Genomic DNA, 26,297 nt, shown 5'->3' with positions numbered 1-26,297 from the left:
TATATATATATATATATATATATATATATAGACGCACGCATATACGCACATATATATATATATATATATCATACTTGTTTTCTTGGTGTTTGCTAAGCGCACAGCTTCCCTTATTTGCACAATAACTTTAAGTATTCTCAAAAAAAATGCCTGACTAGAGGTTTTACTGACGAGAGCAGCCATCGATGGTAATTGAAGGTCACTTCCGGCTTTAACTTTACTCGGTGCTGTGACGACTACATTTTCATTAGTAAATCTGAAAAGACCATTTTTACAGACTACTCTCTAGCTTCTTCTTGAGAATGCAAAGCGTATAAAATTGACACGCTTTAACATTTTTAATTGCGTGCTATAAAAATATTTTTTACCTATCTAATAAAATTCCTCGTCCATTCCCACTACTAGTCGATGGTTGATCCTCCAAAGAATTTCTTCGACTTAATTCACGATTTAGAACTTTTAATTCCATCATCAAATCGTTGATATGTTCACACACCATATTTGCCAATTCCATCGCACCTTCCAAAAGTAATTTTAATATCTAGGAAAAAATATAGATAGAAGAAAAGATATTAACATCGTATCGTTATATTAATGTTATAATATCAACATTAATGTTAATATTAATATTAACATTATTTGTATTAATCTATATAAGAATACAATACATACTAATTGTCTAGTAGGATCAGGACAATGAGATAGATTAAGTAATAGTGCAGTTGCATCTTCAAGTCCATCCTCGGAACAACTTTTACTAGTCAAAACCTGTACGGCCAGCTTGAGGTGTCCTTCTGGCGCGGCGACACTCTGATCCTTATTAACTTCAGTTTTCTTATTCTTTACACCACCTTCCTGCCGTCGATAGGGATTTACTTCCGTCAAGCCGATAGAGATCAAAGACAGAAGTCGCAACAACTTATCTGTCAATTGACTGCTTCGCTTAATCACAGACCAATTGAGCATCGAGATAAGCTGGCCGAATGCGGAAGCTTCAAATGAAGTTGTGCCATGTTCTGGCTCAGTCCCCAAATTCGTATTCGAATGAGTTCTTGCAACTGATTTTCCTTTTTTGGATGCACATGAATCCAATTTCAGAAGCAAATCCCAGAAATCTGGAAGATCGCTTCTTCCTATTTTAGATGCCGACTTGTTTTTCGCTCCGCCTTCCTCTTTACAGCCACTCACGTCCTTCTCCTTACCACTATCTTTATCGTCTAAATCCTTAGATTTTATTGGCACAAAATATCCAGGGAAACTCTTAGCGAGAGAAATCAACAGTTCTAAAGTATGCCTGTAATTCAATATGAAACAGAAAGACGTTTTATCATTATATAGAAATAATAAAAGAAGAATAAGAGAAAATTATTTTTAATAAATTGTGTTTTTATTTCAATCTAAATATTTTTAAGATAGTACACTGACCTGCATACAGTAGGTGCAGCTTGCGGATGAATTGCAATAATATTACCTTGCCTTTCAGATTTCTTACCAGCATGGCGTACTATATGAAATACATTTGCTCTGCAACCAAGTGCAGCATCGATACTAATATTTAGCCATGATTGTGTGTTATTTCTTTGGTCAAAAATCTTTGGAGAACTGAAATAAAGGATAAAAGATTACGATAAACATGTTTAGAATCAATTCCTAAGCGGAGAAAAGTTTTACCATAAATCCATGGGAGCATTTAATAATCCTTTCCTCTTAAATTTTCCACTGAAATCTGGTATTATATCTTTATTCTCATCGTTACTTCTTTCCATGATGCTTAGTAATGCTTTCACTATCCACTCCCTTGTGCTACCGTGATAACAAAGATTTCTGATCACTCTATGAAGCCTAAGCGTGTTAATTTTTGGCTCATCAACAAATAATAACACAAGCAGGCATGCCATCGATTCATGATCGAGTAATTGACGGCCTCTTAATCGTAAGCCAGCGCCTTGATGAGCCATATTTGTATCGCCGCGAGCGTTCCAAGTATTCCATTGAGATCGTTGTGGAACGGCGTGAATCGCATATCGAGTACCACCTCCACGAGCTACAAATATATTTGCGATTTTTGTATAAAAACAAAATTACAATTCAATTATAAAAACTATGTGTTTTTACATTTTTTTATACATTATGAATAATGAAAATTATGTGTACACATTTTATACATAAAACTTTTTATTCACGTTAATGCTTATCCACGCTAAGTTTTATGCATAATCTAATTGATTAAAACCGAAACTTACCTCTACCAGAATTTCTTAATATGCTTGAGAGAGCAGTATTGCTTTGACTAACATGATTGAGGAATCTTTCTTGCATCATGTGTCGATTACGAGCTTCCCATTCTCTCCTTAAGTTTTGAGCTTCTTGAGCTAAATCTGGTGGAAGGACGGATATTTGAGACTCTTCCATATCAGTTAGGATCTACAGACAAATTTCAACTTCAGAAGTAGAAATTAAACATCACTATCGAGGTAAAACGATAAATTAGTCCGAGAATATATACTAACAGCTTGTCGAAGGGAAGGTTGCAGATTTTGGAAGAAAGCGGCAGCATCCACGGGATCCTCCGGATTCGCCGATGCGGCCGCATGTCGTTGCTGTTCCATGCGTTGTTGTGCCAAGACCTCCTCTTGTATCGCCGGTGGTAAAGCAGCTAGGAATTCAGGATTTACTTCAACCGGTCCGCTAAGCTCCTCGACTACAGAAGCCTGTGCGCGTTGCCTCATACGTTGCAGCCTGCAGACATATTATTTTATTAGAAATAACAAATCAAAGGACTCTTTCTATACAAAACAAATAATAATAAGTAACGGGCAAAGTAAGAGTCAACAACTTTTCTTCGAAATTAACAAAAATTATATATATTATAATTAACAGAGGTAAAATTACATAACGCCAAAAATTAGAATCGAAATTACGAAAATGAATACAAGTTACAAGTTTCGGCTACCGGATTGAGCCCTCTTCAGACATTAACATAACGGAAAAATCACAGAATAAAATCAATTATCGCAAATGATCGCATATTCAGAATATTCACAGTTCGGGTAAGTCTTGATCTCGAATTCAACATAATTTCCGTACGGTTGAACCGTCAATATTAAAAATATCTTGGTAAAGTTCTAGTTGATAAAAAAGATAAATTAAAAAACAAAAAAACCGTACCACAAAAAATCTACGCAAGAATAAAATAAAATACTGGAAATCTAATAAAAAAATTATGTAATAAAAAACTCACCAGAATTCATATGTAAGAAATTTAAATTAGCGTGTCCAAAAAGAAATAAAAAACTTATGAAAAATATACAGCAAGAAGGAGCGCAGATGTGTAAGACAGACATTACGTGTCTTATTATGTACGTTCAGTAGTGCGGATCAACACAGACTGAGAGAGGAGACGGACTGTTAGTAACAGAAAGTCAAACTTTATTTATGATGGGAATATAAGCCTTGTGGAGGCCATCGGTGTCTGTTTGTAAATTGAGACCATTCTTTTGCTTTCTGATATTAAGCATCTCTGAAACCAAACGTCTCCGATAGCAGGGCCCTTCATCTAAAATTACGACTTCATCCCATTTAAATTCGTTATCAAGCTGTCTCCTATGTTCAGTTACAACAGAACGGACAGAGTGTTGTGTCTAATGTGATTGCGATGTTCAGCAATCCTGGTCTTTAATTTTCTACTCGTCTGTCCCACGTATGACGCGTCACAATTATTACATGAAATCTTGTACATATCACGTTGTTCTTCAATGTGTGTGGGCAAATATCTTTATGTACTTTGATGTATTTTTTTAATTTATTGGGACTATGGAAAGATACCCTGATGTCGTTTTTATCGAAACGTTTGAACTTTTCCATGTGGAGAGGGATGAATGGAACCGTAAGCCAAGAAACAGATTCATTCGTCTCGACCTTGTCAGTCAAATCACTATGTGTTGTGTGTCTATTTTTAATTAAATTTTTTATTCGTTGATTGATTGTGTCAAAAATGAAGGTTAATGGATAGTCATTATCTAATAAAATGTTGATAATAAACGTCAAATTATATGTATGAAATCTAAAGTTTGATAATAAAAATGCTCTGTCAATCAGCACTCAAATCGTCCCTCTCTTTTGTGCAATGGGATGGTTAGAATAGAAATTCAAAAACCTCCCTGAAAAGGTCGGCTTACGGTACCAATCAAAACCGAACCTGTTTCCATTGATAGATATAGTAACATCCAGAAAATTAATTTCGTCTCCCCCAAATTCTGAAGTAAATTGTAACCGCGGATGGAATGAATTAAATTGTTCTAATACTAAGTCAATTTTTGAGGGAGCAACCGCAGTACAAATGTCATCCACGTATCTAAAATAAAATGCTACATCTAAGTCCAACGACATCAAGGAAACTGTCTCAAGTCTCCTCATCACCAAGTTCGCTATTACAGGCGATAAAGGAGAGCCCATGGGAGTGCCGAAGTTTTGCTTATAAATTATATTGTTGAATGCGAAAAAAGTGGAATCGAGGGTGAACTTTATTGCTCCCAAAAACTCCTCTTTTGGGAGAGGGCACTCTTTGGAAATAAAATCCCACTGTTCATTAACACAGTCAACAGCTATCTCCATTGGAACATTCGTGAACAAAGATTTGACATCTAGTGAAATTAGTTTATATTCATCTGTAATGTGTAACCGTTTTAATTTGTCAACTAATTCAAAACTATTTTTTATGTAACTGTTCGTTTTGGAAATGGATTTGAATAATATGTTATGCAAAAATGTAACCAATGAATACAGCGGACTCCCTATCGAAGAGACGATGACCCTAAGAGGGCAACCAGGTTTATGAATCTTCGGCAATCCAACGTAATTTTTAGTTTTCCATCTGGTGAGCATGGACCTTAACGCCGTCGTGAGTTTCCTGGTAGGATCTTTATTGATCCGAGAATATGTGTTAACGTCATTCAGCAGAGTGGTCATCTTGTTCAAGTAAACCTCTCTGTTCAAAGCAACCGTGACGTTGCCTTTGTCTGCGTGTCGTAATTTTAGATGAAGAGCCCTGCTATCGGAGACGTTTGGTTTCAGAGATGCTTAATATCAGAAAGCAAAAGAATGGTCTCAATTTACAAACAGACACCGATGGCCTCCACAAGGCTTATATTCCCATCATAAATAAAGTTTGACTTTCTGTTACTAACAGTCCGTCTCCTCTCTCAGTCTGTGTTGATCCGCACTACTGAACGTACATAATAAGCGACACGTAATGTCTGTCTTACACATCTGCGCTCCTTCTTGCTGTATATTTTTCATAAGTTTTTTATTTCTTTTTGGACACGCTAATTTAAATTTCTTACATATGAATTCTGGTGAGTTTTTTATTACATAATTTTTTTATTAGATTTCCAGTATTTTATTTTATTCTTGCGTAGATTTTTTGTGGTACGGTTTTTTTGTTTTTTAATTTATCTTTTTTATCAACTAGAACTTTACCAAGATATTTTTAATATTGACGGTTCAACCGTACGGAAATTATGTTGAATTCGAGATCAAGACTTACCCGAACTGTGAATATTCTGAATATGCGATCATTTGCGATAATTGATTTTATTCTGTGATTTTTCCGTTATGTTAATGTCTGAAGAGGGCTCAATCCGGTAGCCGAAACTTGTAACTTGTATTCATTTTCGTAATTTCGATTCTAATTTTTGGCGTTATGTAATTTTACCTCTGTTAATTATAATATATATAATTTTTGTTAATTTCGAAGAAAAGTTGTTGACTCTTACTTTGCCCGTTACTTATTATTATTTATTTTATTAGTATTTACATATTACCTCTATATATATTATAAACATACGAGTAAGATCAACTGACCTGAGCTGCTCGGCAATGACTTCATCGCGCATATCTTCAGGCAGAGCAGCCAAGAACGACGGATCCACACCGTCCGGTAGTTGTTGCTCCTGATTACTGGATTGTTGTTGTGGTTGCTGTTGCGACGGTTGCTGTGATTGTTCTGAAGTCCCTGCCGCAGTAGCGGTCTCGGCCGTAATTGACGACGTCGGATCCTGATTGACAACGTTGGCACTACAATGATATTTTATGTTAAAACTGCTATAATTTTTATTCACATGTGTACAGTACTTACTTTCGTTCACGCCGTAAATCAATGTCGCTTGTTCGACACTGACTGTCGTCCGTCAAGAGTCTGCGAATCCAATCGGCCGAATCACTACTCTCCCTCGACAGATCCTCGCTAGTTTCTTGACCAAAATCTACTACTAATGGTGCAGCCGAAGTACGATTAGACGATGATTCGGGAACATTCGTTGTTTCTACGTTACTTCGCCCAGGCTGCCCTGTTGAAGCAAGATGCGTAGGCGCGTCATTAGACACATGTAGGTCTAATGACAAAAAAATATTAGTACACAGAGGCTTAACGATAACTTAGCAATAAAGACAGTTAACCAGTCTAAATTTTGAGTGCAAAAGATCTCAATTTCTAAAGTAGTCAACTTGCATTCGATCCATGACATAAATAATACAAAAATAAGAGATATGTATAATAGCGTTTTAAACGGACGATTTTAATTATTTTTAATAAAATAGTAATAGGCATATTACTTAATCTAATGGTCGCTTCAGATGTGCACGGTCCAAGTACAGAATCGACGATACTTTCAGCCAACTCTAACGTGGAATTCCGATTTACCGTGCGAGGATCACGACTATCGGAGACTGACTGTTCTTCTGGCGGTGGTGGAGGTGGTCGTTCCTCATCCTCTTGAACCGTTACTTCCATTTCACCTGTTACATCTATAGTATGTAAAAAATACATAGAAACACGCGTCTAAAACATTCATTAAAAATAAATAAAAAATATTATCTTGCGTATATAGCTATACCGATTATGTCCTCTTCCGGAGTGCGCTCCTGTCTTGTTGTTTCTACCGCAGTTCCTTCTCCAGCAACAAGTGGGGTGACGTCGGTTCGTAGTGAGGTTGATGCTGATGGTCGCTGTTCATCCAATGTCAAATTGGGCAATGTAACTAAAATATCAGATGCAGTTTAAGAAATTGTATTATCGTATTTTTAAATCGTTTTCATAATTATGTATATACGCGAGAGTGATTCAAAAAGTTTTCGGCCTGACACAGGAATGACCACAAGTATCAAACTGCTATAATTTTAGACAAGTTTGATCCTGCACAGGAATATTGTTAAAATTTCAGACAGATGCATTCATTAATTTCTTTGTCTCGATCGTGTAAATCAATCGATTCTCAATTCCATCACAATGCTCATTTTTTAAGTCGCAAAATTTCATGAATAGGTTTAGCAAGTACTGTGTTTCATCAGACCGAAACAAAAAAATTAATGAACGCATCTATCTGAAATTTTAACAGTAGCTCTGTGCAAGATAACTAGTCTAAAATTATAATAGTTTCATACTTGTGGCATTTTTTGTATCACGCCAAGAACTATCGTCGTATACGTGTATGTGTATATAAGAAGTAAATATTTGTGTAGAAAAATATGGGAGTATATTTACCATCGGTAGTATTTGAACGTTCTTTTTCTTCTTTATTATCCTTTTCATTCTCTTTTTCTGATCCATGTTGTTTTTTACGTTTCTCTTTGCGTTCAGCAAGTTCGGCATTCCTGTGCTTTTCGAGTCCAGGTATCAGCTTATGAACAACACCTATCCGACATGAAAAATTAATAAAACTACTATGTACATAAAAATACAAAATTAACAATAACAAATGCTTTTGTTCTCACCAACGCAACAATCCGGTTGAGAATCTCCGTCTAATTGCTTGCTCTCTTCGATCCACCAATGCAATGCGGTTGGTATATTATTCAAAGTTGCTGCAAGGCTTGGACCAAAAAGATATCCAGATTGATCCTAACGATAAAATTGAGAGTTACAACTTATATTTTTTAATATTTGTTTATATTTTCGTATTACATAATTATGTACGTACAACATAATCGATTTGCTCTTCCTCTTGATTAGTAAATATTCCCAATCCATTATCCATTACGACAACACGTGTATCTCTAAAGCTTGACGCTAAAACTTGACTGGCGGATAAAGGGAGAGTCTGTGCAGCTGGACCTAAGAGTCTATATATCATGTACACATTAGAGAAGACTGTATAATTAACATTTGTCTTTTTAAATAAACTTTTGTAATCTTTTAAGATTAAGTAATTTCTTTTAAATATCAGCATACGATTTTCAACACCTATTACCTTGTTGCTCTGATTTTTGCTTTCAAGTATATTAAATAATTAGACTAGTATTTACTTTATTCACAAAACATAATGTTTTACTAATATATAAATACATACCTTTGTAATATTACAGGTGGGTTTGAACTACGTGGATTGGATAACTGAAGGTACTGATACTGTCTAGCACGTCGTAAAACACGCGTTCTAGTACTTGCAGTGTCCAAACTTCCTTGCGATATCAATAATGGATGAGTACTGATACCTGCATCAAAATTATTGGAATTATACATCTTAAAAACATGCAGGTAATTAAATGAAAGATAAAAGAAAAAAAAGGAGAGAAAAAACACAGTCGATCATTCATATCGAAACCCCCTATTTTCAACCAACTGAGCCTTCGTAAACTGAGATTACGTATACTTCCATTCTACATGTATATGAAAATGGATGAAAACCTATTTTAGCAATATATTGTATTACATAAAAATTGAAGAAACTGAAGGTCTGTTCTTTTTTCGAAGAATTCTGAACTAGTTCTGAACTAGTGTAACAAGTTAGAGTGTAACAAACTAAACCTGTCTCATTTTAATTTATTGCACTAGTATACATCAGTTCGGAACTTGGGATAGAAAAAAACAGACTTTGAAGTCAAGAATAGAGAGGTTCGGTTCTGATTAATCAAGAACAAGGGAATTTCCGACTGTAATTATCAATTTTCGCTCCTATTTACCATTGTTTTCAGAACCTGCAGGCGGCTCTTCAAACAGACCTAATGGTAACGGGAATGTGGTATTCCATGGAAGACTAGGTCGCGTATTAACTGGCGTCGATGTATTCGCAATGTCCTGATTTTCAATGTTGTGTTGTATCATTACGACATTACCACCATCGCGTTCAGAAGAAGGAAACATACGAAAAACACCGCCCTCTCCAACGTCCTCGTAAAATTCTATTCCATCTTCTTCATAATTGGACGATCCTTCCTCCTCTTCTTCCTCTTCTTCCTCATTTTCTTCCCCTATAACATAAATAAGGATAAGAAATATATGATCTTTCTATCTCGGCTGTTTTTACTATGTATCAAGAAATATCTACCATCATCTTCCTCTTCCTCCTCTTCGTCCTCATCGTCCTGCACCTCGTCCTCATTATCATCAGACGGATTGCTATCGGAATCAGAGTCCGAGCTCATTAAGTCCTCCTATAATGAATAAAATTCATTGTAAATTCAGAAAATAAAACGGAAAGTACTAATTACATGAGAAAAATGAAAAAAGTGACGTTACTCTTACTGTGGTATCTCGAGTTGGATCAAAATCGCCCTCTGCGTCACGCATTGCGAGACTTTCATCATCGATGTCCATTGGCCTGTGCGGGCGAGAAGATGGTTCTTCCGCCACGGCCGAGCCGTCCCTGGAAAACAGTACACTACTTGATTATAAGTACTGTAGTTTTCATAAACTTGAAGGGCTATGAAAACAAATAAAAAAAGATTCGCGAACGTGTGCAATACATAAACAAAAAACAAAAATACACATAAACATCAGAAAAAAATACATATGTTTAAATTAAAAAATATATACATATATCATGTTTAAATGTTTAAATTTAAAAATATATATATTATATGTATACACACATGTGTTTGAGTTTGATGTAATTTATATAATTGAATTTTACAGATGTATATTACAAAATAAAATCACATAAAATACAATCCGTGTAAGGAGAGTACTTTGCTAACATCTTTTAAAATGAGAGACATTATCACTATGCGATATCTATACCACATATATATGAGCATATCATTTTAAATTTCATTTATGGTTATATTAAATATTTTTTTATCTGCCATATTAATGTCATTACTGCATAAATATATTTTAATCAAACATAAAACAAATTAAATTTACTTGTACACTTTATTTGAATTGCATGACGTTCATCGAAATTTGATTATTTGTTAATTTGCATCTCGTTACCTTTCGAGAAGTTGATCCATGATATCCTCCAATGCAGCCTCATCTCCTTCCTCATGTACCTGACTCTCCGACGTCGGTTCCAAGCTTTCAGCTGTTACAGAGATATCATGCTCAGTATTCTCTGCGTCCTCATTCGCTTCCTCTCCTACGGCATGCGTAGCTTCGGAGGTCGTAGTGCCTGTCTGTTCTCCAATCGGTTCTTCCTGAACTGTCCTATTTTTCGGCTTCGTAAATTTGTTATTGACCGCACCCGGTATTGGTTGATTGATAATGCGCGATAAGGTCTCTAACGGTTTCAACGCGGCGTTAATCGTGCCAGCCATATTCGGACTCGACAAGTCGAGACTGTGCGGTATTTTGGCCAAGTCGGTGATTATACCCTTTCTCAGCATTATTCTGACGATGTAATTAACGTTATTGTATTGATGGGCTCTCAAAGAAGCCCTTAGCTGAGTATGTGACATATTTGGCGGACAACTATCAATCATGGTAGAGATCAGCCCGATTAGTAATTGAAGCTGCGCGTGCTTCTCAGAACTCTCCGGAAGCGCGAGCGTTCTCGTCAAAGCTGCCTTCACTTCTGTTACCAAAGTCGTCTGTACATCCGGCGAGTGATTGCACGAAGCTATCGCAGCAATCAACATTCTCGCCATGCTACTGCACGTTCGATCGCCCGAATTTTCCGGCGACATCGGCAAAAGTTTATCTAGCAAGAACGCTAAAGCCGTCGTGTCTTCAGATACCATCTCGCTTTGTCCAGCTCTATACGTATGTTCGGTGATAAGACTAGCTACAGCGCCGTAAGATCTCACAGCTTCTGCCAATATTTTTAATATCGCAGATTTTGTTAAAATAGGCTTCTTTGCCTCCTCCGGTTCTATCTTGCTGTTGTTACCGAGGTCAGTGTAAATCTTTAGAGGAATAATTTGCGACACTTGATCGTCGTCGTCCAAAGGATCGTTAGTTGTTGTTGCATTATTTCTCAGTACATCTCGCCGTGATGATGATGCCGATGATGATGTGTTACCCATCGATGGAGTTGTCGTATGTGATGTCTTCTTTTCGGGGCTTGTTGGGGTTGCTGATCCGTCATCCGACAACATTGGCATTGGCTTAATCAATGCGTTTAACATATCACGAATAACACCTACAGATACCTCTTCTACCATCGGTAATGCTGGAGAGTGACTAGGAGGTAAGGCTTTTACAACTAGCCTATTGTCAACATCATCTTCTGCAAAATAAAAGATATAATTTTAAAACAAAATAAGAAGTTAATAGTTAAATTATTATTTCATATTACTTAATCCCTTTAGACCTGATTTTATTGGGAAACTATATTTAAAAAATTCTTTTAATTCAGTTCATGCGTACTTAAATAAATAATTCAATAACTAAATAATTAATTTTTTTTTTAATTTTGACTATTTTTTCAACATACACATTACTACGTACATCAGATAGATCTTAGATGATGTCAACAAAATTAAATAATTTCAACAGACATCTTCAAATTTGATGTACATTACAATGTGCGTTGAGCCTGAAGGGGTTAAGTAAATCCTAACTAAAGCATCATTAACTAAAACTCACTTTTTAAGCAACTTATGTCAACTCTAAGGATATTTTCGCACACTTCTTTGTATACTTCTGGATTACGGCAAACAGCGCTGCTGATCTGTCGCGTCATAAAAAGTATCTCTTTATATGCAGGAGGTATGTTGCTCTGCGTGCGCGCACGAATGACCTAGAACAAAATTGGACGAATAATTCATTCTTACATAAATGGATTACACGAAATTATATTGAAAATATAAACACAAGTACCTTCTCCATTGCAAGGCGAAGGGTGCGTGGCTCTTCAAGAGTATGTCGTATCAGTAATGTACATAAATTGATGCAGCCGGTAAAACTGCACATCTGCGTCATTTCGAGGAGTAACTTAACACCACCTTCCCGCGCGAATACCTCCGCATTTCGATAATCTCTCGTCAGCCGTAGGCATACTTTCAACACAGCGTGTAACGCGTCTCGATCGACTGGGATTGCCAAAAATTTTACACACGCGCTGCAATATAAATAATATTTATGAGATGTTTATTACTCTTTATTAACTCCATTTTATACGTAAAAATGTATTTCATATAATACACAGAACTACAAACAAAGTTTTCGAAAAACAAATCAGAAAAAGTGTTTCTTATAGATTTTGGATTGTTTCGATTTCGTAAGCCGTTTTGCTCCATGTCCAATTTTTTAGATAATCAAGAAAAATGATGGAAAATCTTTAAAAATTGAAACGTTTGAGGAAAGAGCAAAGTAAATATGACATTAAAATGCGATTGCAGAATTAATTTAAATATATTTTGATTACACGAAGTGTTAGAAACAAAAAAATATTACTTTGTTAATGTTAGATATTATGTAGTTTGACAAATCGTAAAATAAATCGGTGACTACCACCATTGTGCAACAAATAATGATCTATATATAAGTCATGGAAAATTTTTGCAGTTTCAGAAATGGATATTTTAATTGTTATCTTATCTTCTAAAAGTAACAATTAAAATATTCATTTCTAAAGCTAAAAAAACTTTCTATGACTCGCGCAGATCGTTGTACAATGGTACTTTGAACCAACTTATTTATGCCGTGTCATCTCAACATTAGTAAAGTAAATTTTTTTGTTTTGTACTCCTTGTCCAACTTACCAAGATACATTCAAATCAATTCTATAATTTTAATGTCATATTTATTTTTGCTTTTTTCTCAAACGTTTCAATTTTCACAGATTTTCCATTCATTCTTCCATTCATTTTTCTCAATTATCTAAAAAACTAGAAGTGATAGAATAAAATGGGTTACAAATATGGATTCAGCGATCCAAAATTTATAAAAAAACAGTTATTCTGATGTGTTTTATTTTTTATTTTTTGTAATCCTGTGTAATGCGTGATCACACAAAACATTACAAAAAATGATATTAAAACATAGAAAAGTATTAATATGTTAGTTAATTATACAGCATCATAATATATCGTGTAATAAAATTATCTACTTTTTTTTCAAGGTCTAAATTATTACATTATATATTTGTATCCATTAATGTATTTCTCACCGTACAATACTCGGTGCTATACTAGGATCTAATCCTTGAACCACTGTATTTCGTCTCTCCTCTCCTACCGGACTCTCGTCGGTATCCATATTTGAATCGGAACCCGAACCACCATCCTCCTTATCTGTGCTGAGCTTGAAGCCCATTGTGATGGGCCGTCTGTTATCACTATCTTCATTAACTTGTGTCATGCAAGAAAAGGTGATGAGATATCGGCGTCGACTGCATGATATTCGCACACTGGACTCGCCTGCCCAATATGCGTCATTGATGATTCGATTATTCATAGGCGAATAGGGGGTCCATTTACCAGTACTTAAGTCAAACCACTTCCACGATTTGGTCGTGATCTTATGCATCATCTGCTTTCGTTGCGTAAGTGTGGCCACCTTTTCCAGTCGGTCGATGAGCAATAACAAAGGCGCTAACCACTTTGGTGTCTTCATACTCAACACAGCGCTGGTATCCTTGCAGTCTTTAGCGATTCTATTCTTGTTCGCGGTGAGCGGAGCCTCGCTCACCACCAACAACCGTACAAGTTTGTCAAGTATCGCGCATTCTTCCACTATAAGAGCACATGGCACTCGCATCTCCTGAAACGAACCTTCAAAGAATAGAGTATAAAGGTAAAGGCGGCCAGAAAGTTTATTCGCCTCTTCGCATTCCACCAATCGGGCTCCGGCATTTTCATCCTGGCTCTCGGCGATATCAATCAGGTAATTCACTAGACGTCCAACCTCGCGTATCAACTGCCGTAACGTATCATCTCGCCACTCATCGCCGTTTCTCTTGGTGATGGTCACTAATAGATCGCAAATTCTATATACCGTGTCCGGCATGAGGTCTAATAGATTAAGACATTGCCCAAGTGCACTACGCGTAAATTCGTCTATACTTTCGGTGATGGTCGTTTCGCGAGACGGAATTTCTTCAATACCCGAAATCTTACGCGTATCTGTATCGCCGAGCGACATTGCAATAGCATGCATTATCTGATCGTCGTCCGCCAATTCCAAATCCATGATCAAACCTTGACCACTGGCGTCGCTTACTGGAGCATCGGGTCTACGTAGAGTCGCAGGATTCGTTAGGAGGTAATCGGTTGCCTGTTCTACCGTCATCGTGTGCAATAACGCTTCTATACAATGTGCTCGACTGAAGCCCATATCCATCAGTTGTCTCAAATATTCCGGATTGACGTCCGCCTCTGGTTCGTCACGACGATCAGATCCACCACTTCTGCCAACGCCACTCGCACCGCTACCACTAGCTATCGCATTGTCTCCGCTTTCTTCCTTTTCCGTGCGTTCCTTGATGATTTTCTCGCCACGTAGAATATGTCGTAAAATCGATAAAATAGACTCTGTCATGCGAGCTCCGTAGTTTTTGAGTGGTTTTTTACCCCACATCAGCATCACCGCCTCGAAAGCTTTTTTATGGATATCGATGAGGTATCTTATTGGATCGAACGTCTCGCATACTTTATATATTCCCGTACACTTTGACGAGACCACGTGGGGTGAGTCTAAGATAGCCTTAGGATTAACCATTTTCTCCAACAGCATCAGCCAGGCATCCAAAAACTCGCCAGTTCCATCAGGTAGATTCGGATGTTCCAGTCCTTCAGATAACGCAAAATGGCCTCCACCTGATAAAGCCCAATGAAAAGTAGAGAAAAATGCATTTTGACCGTTCAATTTGACGAATTTCTGAAGCATCAGGTGATAAGGATGCCTCTTCTCGTCAAAGAGCATCGGTGATGTAAATCCCACTGAACATATGAGAAAAGTGAGTTTAAATTTGGGAATTGGTGATGGGGGTAATTTATCCCACGATAACCCGCGTGTCAATAAACAGTTCAATGCAGTGGCAACACTTCGCGCTGCCTGAGAGGGCAACGTGGGCGTTAGAGGCATTTGCTGTCCTCTACGTTGTCTTACGGGAGAACCCATGCAAAGTTTGACAAGTAGACCAAATAGTTCTGAAAGTGCTCTGCCAAGTCTTGAAGAAGCGCCAAGTAAAGGTTTGATATATTTTAACTGATAGTTGTTGGGCCTGTCGGTGTTTACATTTGGTTTGTCGTCTACCTCCATCGGCACCGGCGGCGGATCTGTGCTAAGAGCTTCCATGGCCGTAGTCATCCCATTACTTCCCATATCCGAGGATACACTAGCGGACCAAGAGGCCGAAGGTTCGCCCTCGGTTTTTAACTCGGGTGGCATCAATTTATCCATGTCTTCTTTGCCAAATTCGCATCCGGCCGGAATAATATCCTCGCTACATAATGCGAGGAGTAATGTACTCTCCCAAACGAGAGACATATAAAGCTCCGACAAACCTTTGAGGACGGTCAAGCCCAATTCGGAACCCCAGTGATTCATAGAAAGATTTCGGATGTCACTTTGGCTAGTACGGCAAACATGAACAAACATCACTACGTATCCATGGGCTGCATTCATAGCGTGTAACAAAGGCGTAGCAGTGTCGCTTGTAAATGCGGTTTCCAGATTTGGAGCTGACGCAAGTTCGTGTAACAAAACAGAGGCGCCAGGGGATTCTAAATTGTTGTGAAGTGGTTTCAACAAATTTAGCACTTCATTTAATTGTGACAAACCTGTTTTTAGTACCAATGGTTCATGTGCGAGATTCTGTAAATTATATTTGTAATATAGTTACATTTAAAAAATATGTATAAAAAAATTATACGGAAAGATCAAAATACGTACCAAGATACTTTTGCATACAGAAGCTACAGATTGGGCCGCTTGTGCGACAGGATAATCAACAGGTAAATTAGGTAGACCCAAAATCGATAATAGTGGAACGAGTCCCTTTTGAGCAACAAATTCTCTACAGTGATCATCGGTTGAATTGTTGCTGAGTATAGCATCCACAAATTTCATAACATTGTGAATATATTCCACTAAAGCAATGGGAGTCTTCTCTCTTGGTTGAGGTGGCGGTCCAGGCTGTTGAGGTGACATGCTAGGTTGCTCTTCTCGTTGAGGATGCGAACTTGTACTAGCTTCCTCCTCGTCTTCTTCTTCTTCATCACTACTGCTACCGCCGCCTCCTCCACCACCGCCACCAGAGTCTCCTACTCCAACGCCGACTGATTGACCAGATGTTTGACGATTTCCAGAAGCCGTGTTTGATGGTGAATTTTCAGATTTACTAGCAGCACGCCAGCATATGTACCGTGGATCACAGCCCAATACACACAATTCTTCGAGTAGCTAATAAATTTAAAAGAAAAAGACAAATAAAAATAATTTGAGAAATGCAATGTACAACAACAAAATTAATTGTTAGAAAACGCAGTTCATATTTAATTAATACCTTAATAATTGCTCCAATAGCATCAACTTTTAAACTTGGTTGGTGCCTCATCAGCTCATCCATGGCATTGCCTAAATTTGAAGCTGTATCACCTAATGGATCGGCGCTTCGTCGCCGTCGCATTGCCGAAAGATAAACAGGCGAGAGAAGTACTTTAAATAAGCGTTCGAATGGTCGCCGTTTCACAAAGGATTCAAGACCGCGTTGATTTAAACACAGAGCACTGAACACATTAGGTAAAGAGCCCAATACTTCTCTAGTGGCAGGAACCTATTACACGACATAGCAATTGTTAAAAACGCTTTTGGTATCATATCATAAAAATACTCTATTGTGAAAAACACAAAATTAAATATAAATTATTTACACTCACTTCTTTTATGAGTAAAGCATGAAGTACAACATCAGTCAAGCCGTTGTCTTGTAGAGATGATAATAATGACGGTTCTTGGAAAACATATACAGTCACGACATCAGTAGCAAGTAAGAATAACGAAGGACCGTAATATTCTGAATTACTTATAATATGCTTCAGAGACGATGGTAATGTACCCTCCATAACATGTCGTATACTGTCAGAAAATGCCGGATCCTGAATTGCTTTCTTGAGAAAATTCAACATTGATTTCAGGAGTGCTGCTCGTTGTGGTAAACACGTTTTGCCAGTCTTGGCAGCAGAATAATCTGGTTGCTGCTCGTTCTTCTCATCTGCTTTGGCAACTGTATTTTCATCTTCTGATATTTCCATAGGATTAGACGATTCCTCTCGTTCATCGAAAGTCTCATGTTCCCGGCGTGATGTGGAAGAGCTTTCCTCCCTTTCTATCGATCTTTCACGTGAGGTTTGTGGTGCATCCTGATAGAGCAATGGCTCTATTTCAAACGGCTGTTCTTTCCGACACACATTAACTTCCATGTCTAAACGGTTGATGAAACTAGCTAAACCACTATGAGTTTGAAAACCTTGCATATCTATGTTTGTTATTAAATCTATGACACGCACTGCTCTTGTTACAAACTGCAAACAAAAAATGAATAAATAAGATTGAATATATTTTACAAATAGAATGTAAAACGCAAATTTAAATCGTAATTTCTGTCATTATTAATATCGAATTGTAAGAAAATGTATTATATATTCTGTTAAACAATACCGTTATATGCTCCAGTTCACTTCCTGGCCAATTAATGACTTTTAAAAGACTCTCCATCATGCCGCAACTTACAAGAGCCTCTCCACCCGCCTCGTAACTTGCAAGATGATACAAAAAACTAAATAAGGCTGTCGCAAGCGGGAGAGGAAATGGTTGACCATCTGGTTGTGGTGAGGTTAACGTTGTTATACAAGTACGAACCAAAACAGGTAGAAAGCCGTGATACGAGCTAGCTCCAGTGACGTCAATAATCATGTTCAATCGTGAACCTGGTTTTCTGGAATCACAAAAATAAAGATTAAAATACCATATTAGATATCAAATTCTTATGAAATAGAAAAATATATGTATACTTACTTGGGAAAGTGTGGATTCCGATCTAAATGTATGATGCTCGTAAGAGTACGCAATGCTGCCGCGCGTATCTCAACAAGGTGAGTATGTGGTAATTCCAATAGTTCCACAAGCTCTTCAAGAAGTCCAGCGTGAAGAAGACTGTGTGCATTTTCCTGCAATGCGTTGCTGTATACAAGTACGGATAAAGCTTGAAGCCGAGCTTGCACGCACTGCAATCGTCTTCGATAATCCGAAAAACTATGCGCTAGTCTTATATGTGTCAATAGAGCCATCTAATAACATTTTAAGTGCGTTAAAAAATATCTCTCTCTGGTTGTAATCTCCGGAAGCGCGTTTTCAGCGTTTTCAGCGGTATCAGCACATTCTATCCTTGTTTTTTTTTTCGTATCTAATTTTTATGTATATAAAGTTTTATGTACACTGCAGTGCATTAATTCGCTGGGTCATAGTAGTAGCGCCCGCCGACTTATTGACGTTTAGTTTTTACTCAAATACTATCAACTTTACAGAAAAACTGTAAGAGACAAAAATCTCATTTATTTTCTTCTCATAGAACTCTAAGAATTTTTTCAAAATTTTTTATAAACTTTTTAGTACTGCATTTTCTTTTTTTTTTTAAGTCGGCCGCTACTATAACCCAACAAATTAATGCACTGCACTGTACATCTCATAAACGATAAAGATTGAATGACGCATTAGCGCTGAAAGCGTTCCCGGAATGCAGCCTACAAATCATATCATTTACATGAGAAAAAAAAAATTTCTAAACCTTACCTGTCGTTCCTGAGGTACATTATAAATTTTTAACAGATCATTCATAATCTGTGCTGGGGTTTTTCCGAGTTTATCAACATTTTCTATATGTATATATGTTACAAGATTCATTTGACCAACTTTCTTTGTACTAGAGAGTAATGTACCAGTTGCCGATGGCTCCGTTACAGTCGGATTTTCCGCATAAAATTCAAAGTGTAACGTTGTAGCACTTGTTGGAAATGCCTATAAAATAAAAAATATATACATATACTATGCATATAACATTATTAATAAAACTATCATGTTACACATTATTACACATAATAATTAAATGTGCACGTGCTTACTTTTTCTGGAAATTCCTTGCAGCAATCTGCTAAACCAAAACCATTTTCCTTTCCTCCCCAACTCTGTAATAAGTTATTATTTAATAAATAGAGCTAAATTATATCGCTAAATATAAATTAAGGTTACTGACCTCAGCTAGATGTATAAGCCTGCTGAGCAAAGCTTGCCGTTTGTCACTATTTAGACGTGTAATAAAATTACTGCGTTTACTAAACATGTACAGAAGATTTAATACACCAAGGACTACATTCATGTTACAACTTGATAGTAAAGTAACCAAGTGCTCCATGCTGTTGTACAAATGCCGTGAAAATGAATGCTCAATTAACAATGTTGTGAAATGGAGAACCCAAAGAAGCAGCTCTTTTGCCTATGTATCAAGTTAATAATCATATATGAATTATTTTATTAATTAGACTTTTAATGTAAAACTATACATTCAGAGTAACACATATTTTAATCAGTTGATATTAATAGAGATCAATTATTAAACAAACCTCTCGATTCTGAGGAAGATCGCATGCTAATTCCCATGGATTATCTGGACTTCTTGTTGCAGCTTCTTCTAAAATACTGTCACTGAGATCTAAGACATCAATCCAATGGAATAATTCGCACTTTCCGAATGTCCATGCATCTATCTGCTTTAGTTCTTCTAGCAGCTCTGCATGCGAGCAAGAGCGCAATTTGCTTATGAGTGCCTGACATTCTGCTGGCTAAACGTTATGCATAATTATAATTTGAACAAATTAAATATAAATAAAGTATGCGTGAGTATTAGAAATTCCTTTTATTCCAAGAAACAATTTACAATTAATCGAAATTAGTTTACAAATTAAAACCATATCTAAATTTCTCTTACATTGCATATGATTGAAATAATTATACACACGCCCGCACACACGCGCACTTACATACACACACGCGTGCGCGCGCGCAAAAGAAATTATGTAATCTTTCCTTAAATTTCACATTTAATGTATATTTTAATGAAAATTGTGCAAAATACTTACCACTTCGGAAGTGCATTTTTTCAATCTACTGCGATCGATTTTCATTTTGATGTATTAATGACTCCTTGTAAATTTAATATCTAAAATAAAAGATTACGTCATAAACTTTATAGTGACATTTACTCTATAAAAATTAGTAATTTAGTAATAAATATATAGTTATAAAATATATCGAGTTCTTGATGTAATAAAATGTAATACTATATTTATTATTGTATTAATACGATTAATAACATAAGAAAGAATGTTATAAAACTTAGTTAATTTGTCTATTTATTAAAAAAATACAATGAAAGTCATACTATCATAATAAGATTGCTACATTCCACAGATATCATATCTCACATGGCTTAATATCATAAGATATAAAAGTTCTAAGTAACGACTTATTTCAAGTAACGAGCATTCTTAATTCATTCAAAATAAATATTACAAAACGTTTCTATTACATATCCAAATGCATATAATTGTCAACTATACTGAATACTAACATTAAACATTCAGTAATATATTCCACAAATTTTTAGAAAACAATTTTCCCCTTCCATGTGTGTATGAAAGAATTATTAAAATCACTTAATCAGATACAAATTTCTAAGAGAGAGAGAGTACATTTCATAATTTATTTACGAGGGTGCACGGATTTTGAGAACTGATGGTAGTATGACTGATTTCTACAACTCATGCATAGATTAAACTGTAAATAAAGAAATTGCAAAATATTAAAGAAATATACAAAAGGTTTGTTGTTTATCGCAGCACTAGAACTGAGCAAGGGCACAGTGTAGATATAGATAATAAAAAACGTTATAGTGCAGACATGGCGGATCACACTAATATTATTAGAATTGTTAGATTCATCAGATGAAGATGTAATTATAATTTCACCATTGGAAACAGTCTTAATCGAAGATAATAATGGTAAAAAAATACATAAAGATAATATTATTACATTTAGACATAATGTAAATTAACATTGTAAAACCAAAAGTTGTTTTGCTGAACGCAACGCAACATTTCCGCGTACCCTGCACTGCTGCACTAACTCTAGTCCTAGTGTAGCCAGTTCAGTGAACCTTTTACTGAGTTTCGTTATACTGCAATAAAGAACAGTATGCTGATGTCGTTGACACCAATTCTGCAATAAAGAACGCAATTCAGTGTACACTTTTTACTTCTAATTCAGAAAGTTCAGCATTAAAAAACAAAATTAAAGATTGACACATATATAGAGGAATCCTAATCCCAATCTTACGATGACATGTTTTTTATAACCATGTGCATTCGGAAAAGTTTGAGCAAAGGAATAGAGCTTATTTATTTCTAATTATTGTATAATGATGTGCATGTAGTTGCGAAACTATATATACTCTTAGTAAGTAGTCAAAAGTATTAGGCATCTTATTAATCATTATTTCAAGTTTTAGTTTAAAAATTAAATTAATTTCTTTAATAGCATTTGTTATAAATTGGCCTTTGTTTCAAGAACTCTTCAAACTTGTGTAGAATGTCGATAATCAATTCAATAGATAAAAGAATTCTAGATAAATGAAAAAGCATTTTAGGTGCATTTTGCCAACATTTTTAAAGTTTGGAGGCTTCCAATGATTTATTACTAATGGTAAAAATCTATTACTAATAAATTAAAAGTGAAAAGTTATAGAGATTGACCAATCACAATAATCGATTATTCTTTTCACATTCGATCGTGATTGGTCAATTTCTAGCTTCTCACTCTTTTTATTATTATTAGAATAGAAAGAAAAACTTTTTAGAAAATTCTTTTTAATTATAAAAATAGACAAAGCGTAGTCTTGAGAGATGATTCTAGACTTTTCGTCTACTTTTGTCATCTAAACTTCTATGTAACTGATTTTGCAATGATGTTGCACATTATACAATGCAATAGTAATTGGAAAAAAGTACATTATACTATCTTTTTTCAAAGAAAGTTCTGAATTGGTGTACATCAGTTGAAGCGAGAAAAACAAACAAGTCTAGTATATAGTTTATTTTACTCCAATTTATTGCACCAATACAGTGTATACCAATTCAGAATTTTTCTTGAAAAAGAACAAGCATGTATACTTATTTGTCTTTTTACCACTACACTGAACTGCACATAAACTTTCTTGTTTTCGGCAAATACCAAACATGTACTTATTTTACTTTAGATACAAAAAATGTACACTAGCTTTAGTTACAAAAAAAAAAAAAAAAAAAACAGACTTAACGAGTGTATGCACCTACGTGTGCGCGATATCTGATAATTAATCAGAGATCAGAGAAAGAGGACAAATTGAACTATCGTCGGAATTTCTAAGAATCGACTTGCGATCGCAAAAGAATGACCCAACGTTATGAAACGTATCGCAACTCTTTTTCTTCCCTTTATCTCCTCCTTTAGCTCGATCCTCTGTGGGTCATCCTTACTCTTTGTGCCACACGTCGGTCATCCTTCGATGCCTCGATGCCTCGATGCGATCGCAGTCTCGTTCGCCTCCTTTCCGTTTTCCTCCGTCCGCGGTCGGGTCGGTCGTGACGCGAGAAAGCGTATCGCGGATATCACGTGGGGTCGATTGTTTCGGCGAGGATCACGCTTTAATCTGCATAGTCATCGGTGACACGGGAGAATATACGTATAACCTATCGCGTGCGCTGCGCAGAGGACAATGGTGTAAATTGACAACACACGTAGATCGAGTGACAACACCCTGGCGGCGATCGGTTACACTGCCAGCGTTCTTACTGTTCTTAGTTCAGCGCAGATCCCTGCACCCTCGTAAATAAACCTTTCAAGGTGAAAAGAGGCGTGATGCCGCGATCGTTTTCGAATGCGCCGCGACGATTAGACGACGGTTAGACGACGCTGACGCGGGAAAAAGTTTTTTCCTTCTTTCCACTTTGAGAGAGAGAGAGAGAGAGAGAGAGAGAGAGAGAGAGACACACTCGCGGACGAAAAGTGTACAATTGAAAAAGTGCAGACAATGGGAGGAATAACAGATTTCAACCCATCAGAAACCATGTATACCGGAAAGAGGGAGGGAGGGAGGGAGGGAGAGAGAGAGAGAGAGAGATTTCTAATAGATTAAAAATCTGTTGTTCCTGATTGCCCTGTGCTTTTTAATTGTGCAGTAAATTGTTGTAGGAATTAAAGTGGAAAGAGGCCCGTTCTCTCGAAGAATCCTCTCAACAGGTGCATAATACAAGTATTGTAAAAATGAAATAACTATGGATGCTTTCCAGTGAGAGGCATAACGTCTATCCACATTGTTTCAAGTTCCCCAAAATTTTCGCATTTCAAATGAGATGGATATATAGCCCGACGACGAAAAGAGAGAAAGCAAAGATGCTGAATTGAAAAAATGCAAGCGACGCAAACAGATCTGCAGATGGTACAGCATAATCTAGTGAGTCATTACATTCTTGTTATTTACCAATGTTAAACAAAAATGAAATAAAAATGATAACTGTGTTAGATTAACGCAATAAAAAGCGCAACCAATAAGAACAGTTGATAACAGAAATGTACAAGGATATGCATCAGTTCATAGAGTTGATCAATAAAAAATAGACAAGTAAAATTCAGGAGAGCATATCTCTCTCACTCGCTCACTCACTCACCTGGCGACGAGCCGTCGTACTTCCGTGCCTCCAACCACTCTCCGTGATAATGTAGCCTCTTCCGTCGATGTGCCCGAGTACCGTCCAAAGTGTTTCTTCACGTCAGAAGCGTGGCGATGCGGCACGGGCATCGCGGTCGCGTCGAACCAGCAAACCTCCTTCTTTTTTTCCGAGATCACTGCCACTGTATACGTTTACGTCGCACGCCAATGCTGTCGCAATTCTCACCAGCTTTTTTCTCTGCGTCAAGCAATGCACTGCAGCAGGCTCCTCTCGTGGTGGTCGTCGGTATACGTTGATCGTCGATGGTCGGCCGCAACTACGCTTCGCAACAAAGACAGCGAGAATGCAAGCGAAACGCGATGGATAAAGAAACGATGAGAAAACGGATGAGGAGGGATACAGAAAAAATGTGTGTGTGTGTGTGTGTGTGTGTGTGTGTGTGTGAGAGAGAAGGGAGAGGGGAAGCCGGCGATTAGGGGGTGCACGGAATGAAGGACCGATAATACAATAATTCTCCGTGCGCTCTCGACGATGTCAAAACAGTGATCGTCTCCCCCCCCTTTTTTTCACTTTACCTGCTGCTCTTTTTTCTTTTTCTCTCTTCCTATGGGCCGACAACGGTGCCGATCAGCGCCATTTTAACGAGGCATCCACGATATCGTCTCGTTCTCTTTAACCTTGGTAAACAGAACAGAACAGACGAGGTCCGCACACGCCGCACTAAAGCCCTGAGCGCTCTCGATGTTTCTCGATTTCTTTCTCTCTTTTATATTTATGCTTTTTTACCCTCACTCACTCACTCACGATCTCGTCGCGCGGCACGGTCACTCCGTTTCGTTCCCCGATATCGTCGTACGTGCAATTAGCAAATATTCGCACTCTCGTCTCTTTCACTGATATACGTATGTATTATTGCGCACCGAAAGAGAAAGAGAGAGAGAGAGAGAGAGAGAGAGAGAGAGCTAGTTTGTATCGCGTATATATACGCCACAGACACTTTCGCTCGCGCCGTCCAACACAACCTCCTTTTATGACGATGTTTTTACTTCATTCGTTCCCTTCGGCCCAGGGAGTCGTTCGTCGAACGCGATATCATCGATATGAGATGCGCAATTGCATGCACATCCGCGTGTCCTAATTCACCTCACAATCCTCATACATACAACACACACATACGCGCGAGCGCGCTCCTCTTTTCTTCTGCTTTTTTCTCTTCTTTTCATACAAGACAGGCCGATCCTCACGTTGCGCGTCAGTTATCTCACTTCTCACTTCACTTGCTGGACACGCGACTATCGCGACTACGACGATTAACAATACACGAAGCGGCGCTTCCGATGCTCCCGTACCAACTATTGGCCGCAGCACAGACTTGCATAACGCATAGTATAGTGCATAAGAGAATCAACCAATCTAAATTCTTCTTTTCTTCGAAATGAGAGGAGAGAAGAAATTCTGATTGATTGGATTTGCTTATGAACTAAGCAAGCGTTACTTCGAATCTATATTAAATTTTTTTAAGTCTTAAGTCATAAAGAATGGACGAATCGCAATTAATTATTCTTTTCGGCTATAATTGATCAATTCCTTACGGCTTAAGGCTTAAAACACCTATTGTAGATCCGGGATAATGGAAAATTTGACTGGATTTTCACCAGTTTTCACTTGACATTACAATGCTCATTTTTAGCGTCAAAACAGGTCACGTTATTAAAATTAACGCTTAATATTCGTTGAAAACCTAGCCAAATAGAAATAGCAGTAAACTTGTCCATAAAGATTGTCCATAAAGATGCATTTTCACAAGCTACTCAAACTAGAGAGCCTCACAAGAAGAGAATGGCAAACTGCATCACGTGACCTGTTTGACCCGATCTTCTCTGATTGGATCTAGTAATCGAGCTCCGTAGAGATGGTGGGGGTATACCGTTAGATGGTATTAGGTTATATGATTACAAAAGCAGTACAGTATATACAGTAGCGCAACTCTCTTGATTTTATGTTGGCTAAAATAGAGTGCACATGCATGAAATAAGTAAGTTGCCCCCCGTTTCTCTTTCTCCTTTTTTTTATTGCTCTCTTTCTTTCTCTATTTAAATTAGTGTTTCAATGTTTCACTTAAACATTTATCTTTCAAGCATACATGGTTTAAAGTAAAAATTTAGAGGAAAGTATTACGTGTATTGTCCATTTGGTGAAATGTTGTGTGAGAAATTACGAAAGATTGGTCTAATTTTTGTGAAAAAGTGAACAAAAAGAAACATAGAAAATCGAACAAGAAGGATTTCTTTTTATTTATTGCATTTTAAACTTATTTTTTGAACATATATGTATATGAATTTTTTTTATATCGCTTTTTTATAATATTTTCATAA

General features: G+C 36.9%; 1 protein-coding gene across 1 annotated transcript in view; it reads right to left on the bottom strand.

Moving 5' to 3' along the window:
- Window positions 1-25,236, bottom strand: part of LOC108746590 (E3 ubiquitin-protein ligase HUWE1) — a 29,130-nt gene extending 3,894 nt beyond the window's left edge. Inside the window, exons 1-34 of the mRNA XM_018483451.1 lie at window positions 24,498-25,236; window positions 23,920-24,238; window positions 20,296-20,375; window positions 19,780-19,998; window positions 19,413-19,652; window positions 19,282-19,344; window positions 18,953-19,177; window positions 18,179-18,450; window positions 17,822-18,098; window positions 17,041-17,685; window positions 16,668-16,937; window positions 16,055-16,564; window positions 13,329-15,976; window positions 12,038-12,278; window positions 11,804-11,957; window positions 10,211-11,444; window positions 9,521-9,641; window positions 9,324-9,429; window positions 8,959-9,246; window positions 8,346-8,490; window positions 7,977-8,118; window positions 7,771-7,897; window positions 7,541-7,690; window positions 6,894-7,037; window positions 6,613-6,804; window positions 6,137-6,392; window positions 5,863-6,075; window positions 2,511-2,739; window positions 2,244-2,424; window positions 1,672-2,044; window positions 1,426-1,602; window positions 673-1,294; window positions 369-541; window positions 38-256 (exon numbers count right to left, since the gene is read on the bottom strand). Of these exons, the coding sequence (XP_018338953.1) occupies window positions 38-256; window positions 369-541; window positions 673-1,294; window positions 1,426-1,602; window positions 1,672-2,044; window positions 2,244-2,424; window positions 2,511-2,739; window positions 5,863-6,075; window positions 6,137-6,392; window positions 6,613-6,804; window positions 6,894-7,037; window positions 7,541-7,690; window positions 7,771-7,897; window positions 7,977-8,118; window positions 8,346-8,490; window positions 8,959-9,246; window positions 9,324-9,429; window positions 9,521-9,641; window positions 10,211-11,444; window positions 11,804-11,957; window positions 12,038-12,278; window positions 13,329-15,976; window positions 16,055-16,564; window positions 16,668-16,937; window positions 17,041-17,685; window positions 17,822-18,098; window positions 18,179-18,450; window positions 18,953-19,177; window positions 19,282-19,344; window positions 19,413-19,652; window positions 19,780-19,998; window positions 20,296-20,340 (10,901 nt within the window). The 5' untranslated portion in view covers window positions 20,341-20,375; window positions 23,920-24,238; window positions 24,498-25,236. The remainder of the gene's footprint in view (window positions 1-37; window positions 257-368; window positions 542-672; window positions 1,295-1,425; window positions 1,603-1,671; window positions 2,045-2,243; window positions 2,425-2,510; window positions 2,740-5,862; window positions 6,076-6,136; window positions 6,393-6,612; window positions 6,805-6,893; window positions 7,038-7,540; window positions 7,691-7,770; window positions 7,898-7,976; window positions 8,119-8,345; window positions 8,491-8,958; window positions 9,247-9,323; window positions 9,430-9,520; window positions 9,642-10,210; window positions 11,445-11,803; window positions 11,958-12,037; window positions 12,279-13,328; window positions 15,977-16,054; window positions 16,565-16,667; window positions 16,938-17,040; window positions 17,686-17,821; window positions 18,099-18,178; window positions 18,451-18,952; window positions 19,178-19,281; window positions 19,345-19,412; window positions 19,653-19,779; window positions 19,999-20,295; window positions 20,376-23,919; window positions 24,239-24,497) is intronic.
- Between the last annotated feature and the right edge of the window lie 1,061 nt (window positions 25,237-26,297).

The sequence above is a fragment of the Trachymyrmex septentrionalis genome, unplaced genomic scaffold (genome assembly GCF_001594115.1).
Source record: "Trachymyrmex septentrionalis isolate Tsep2-gDNA-1 unplaced genomic scaffold, Tsep1.0 scaffold18, whole genome shotgun sequence".
Classification (NCBI taxonomy): domain Eukaryota; kingdom Metazoa; phylum Arthropoda; class Insecta; order Hymenoptera; family Formicidae; genus Trachymyrmex; species Trachymyrmex septentrionalis.
Note: the sequence above shows the minus strand (reverse complement) of the source record. Positions and strands in the feature narration are given on the sequence as shown.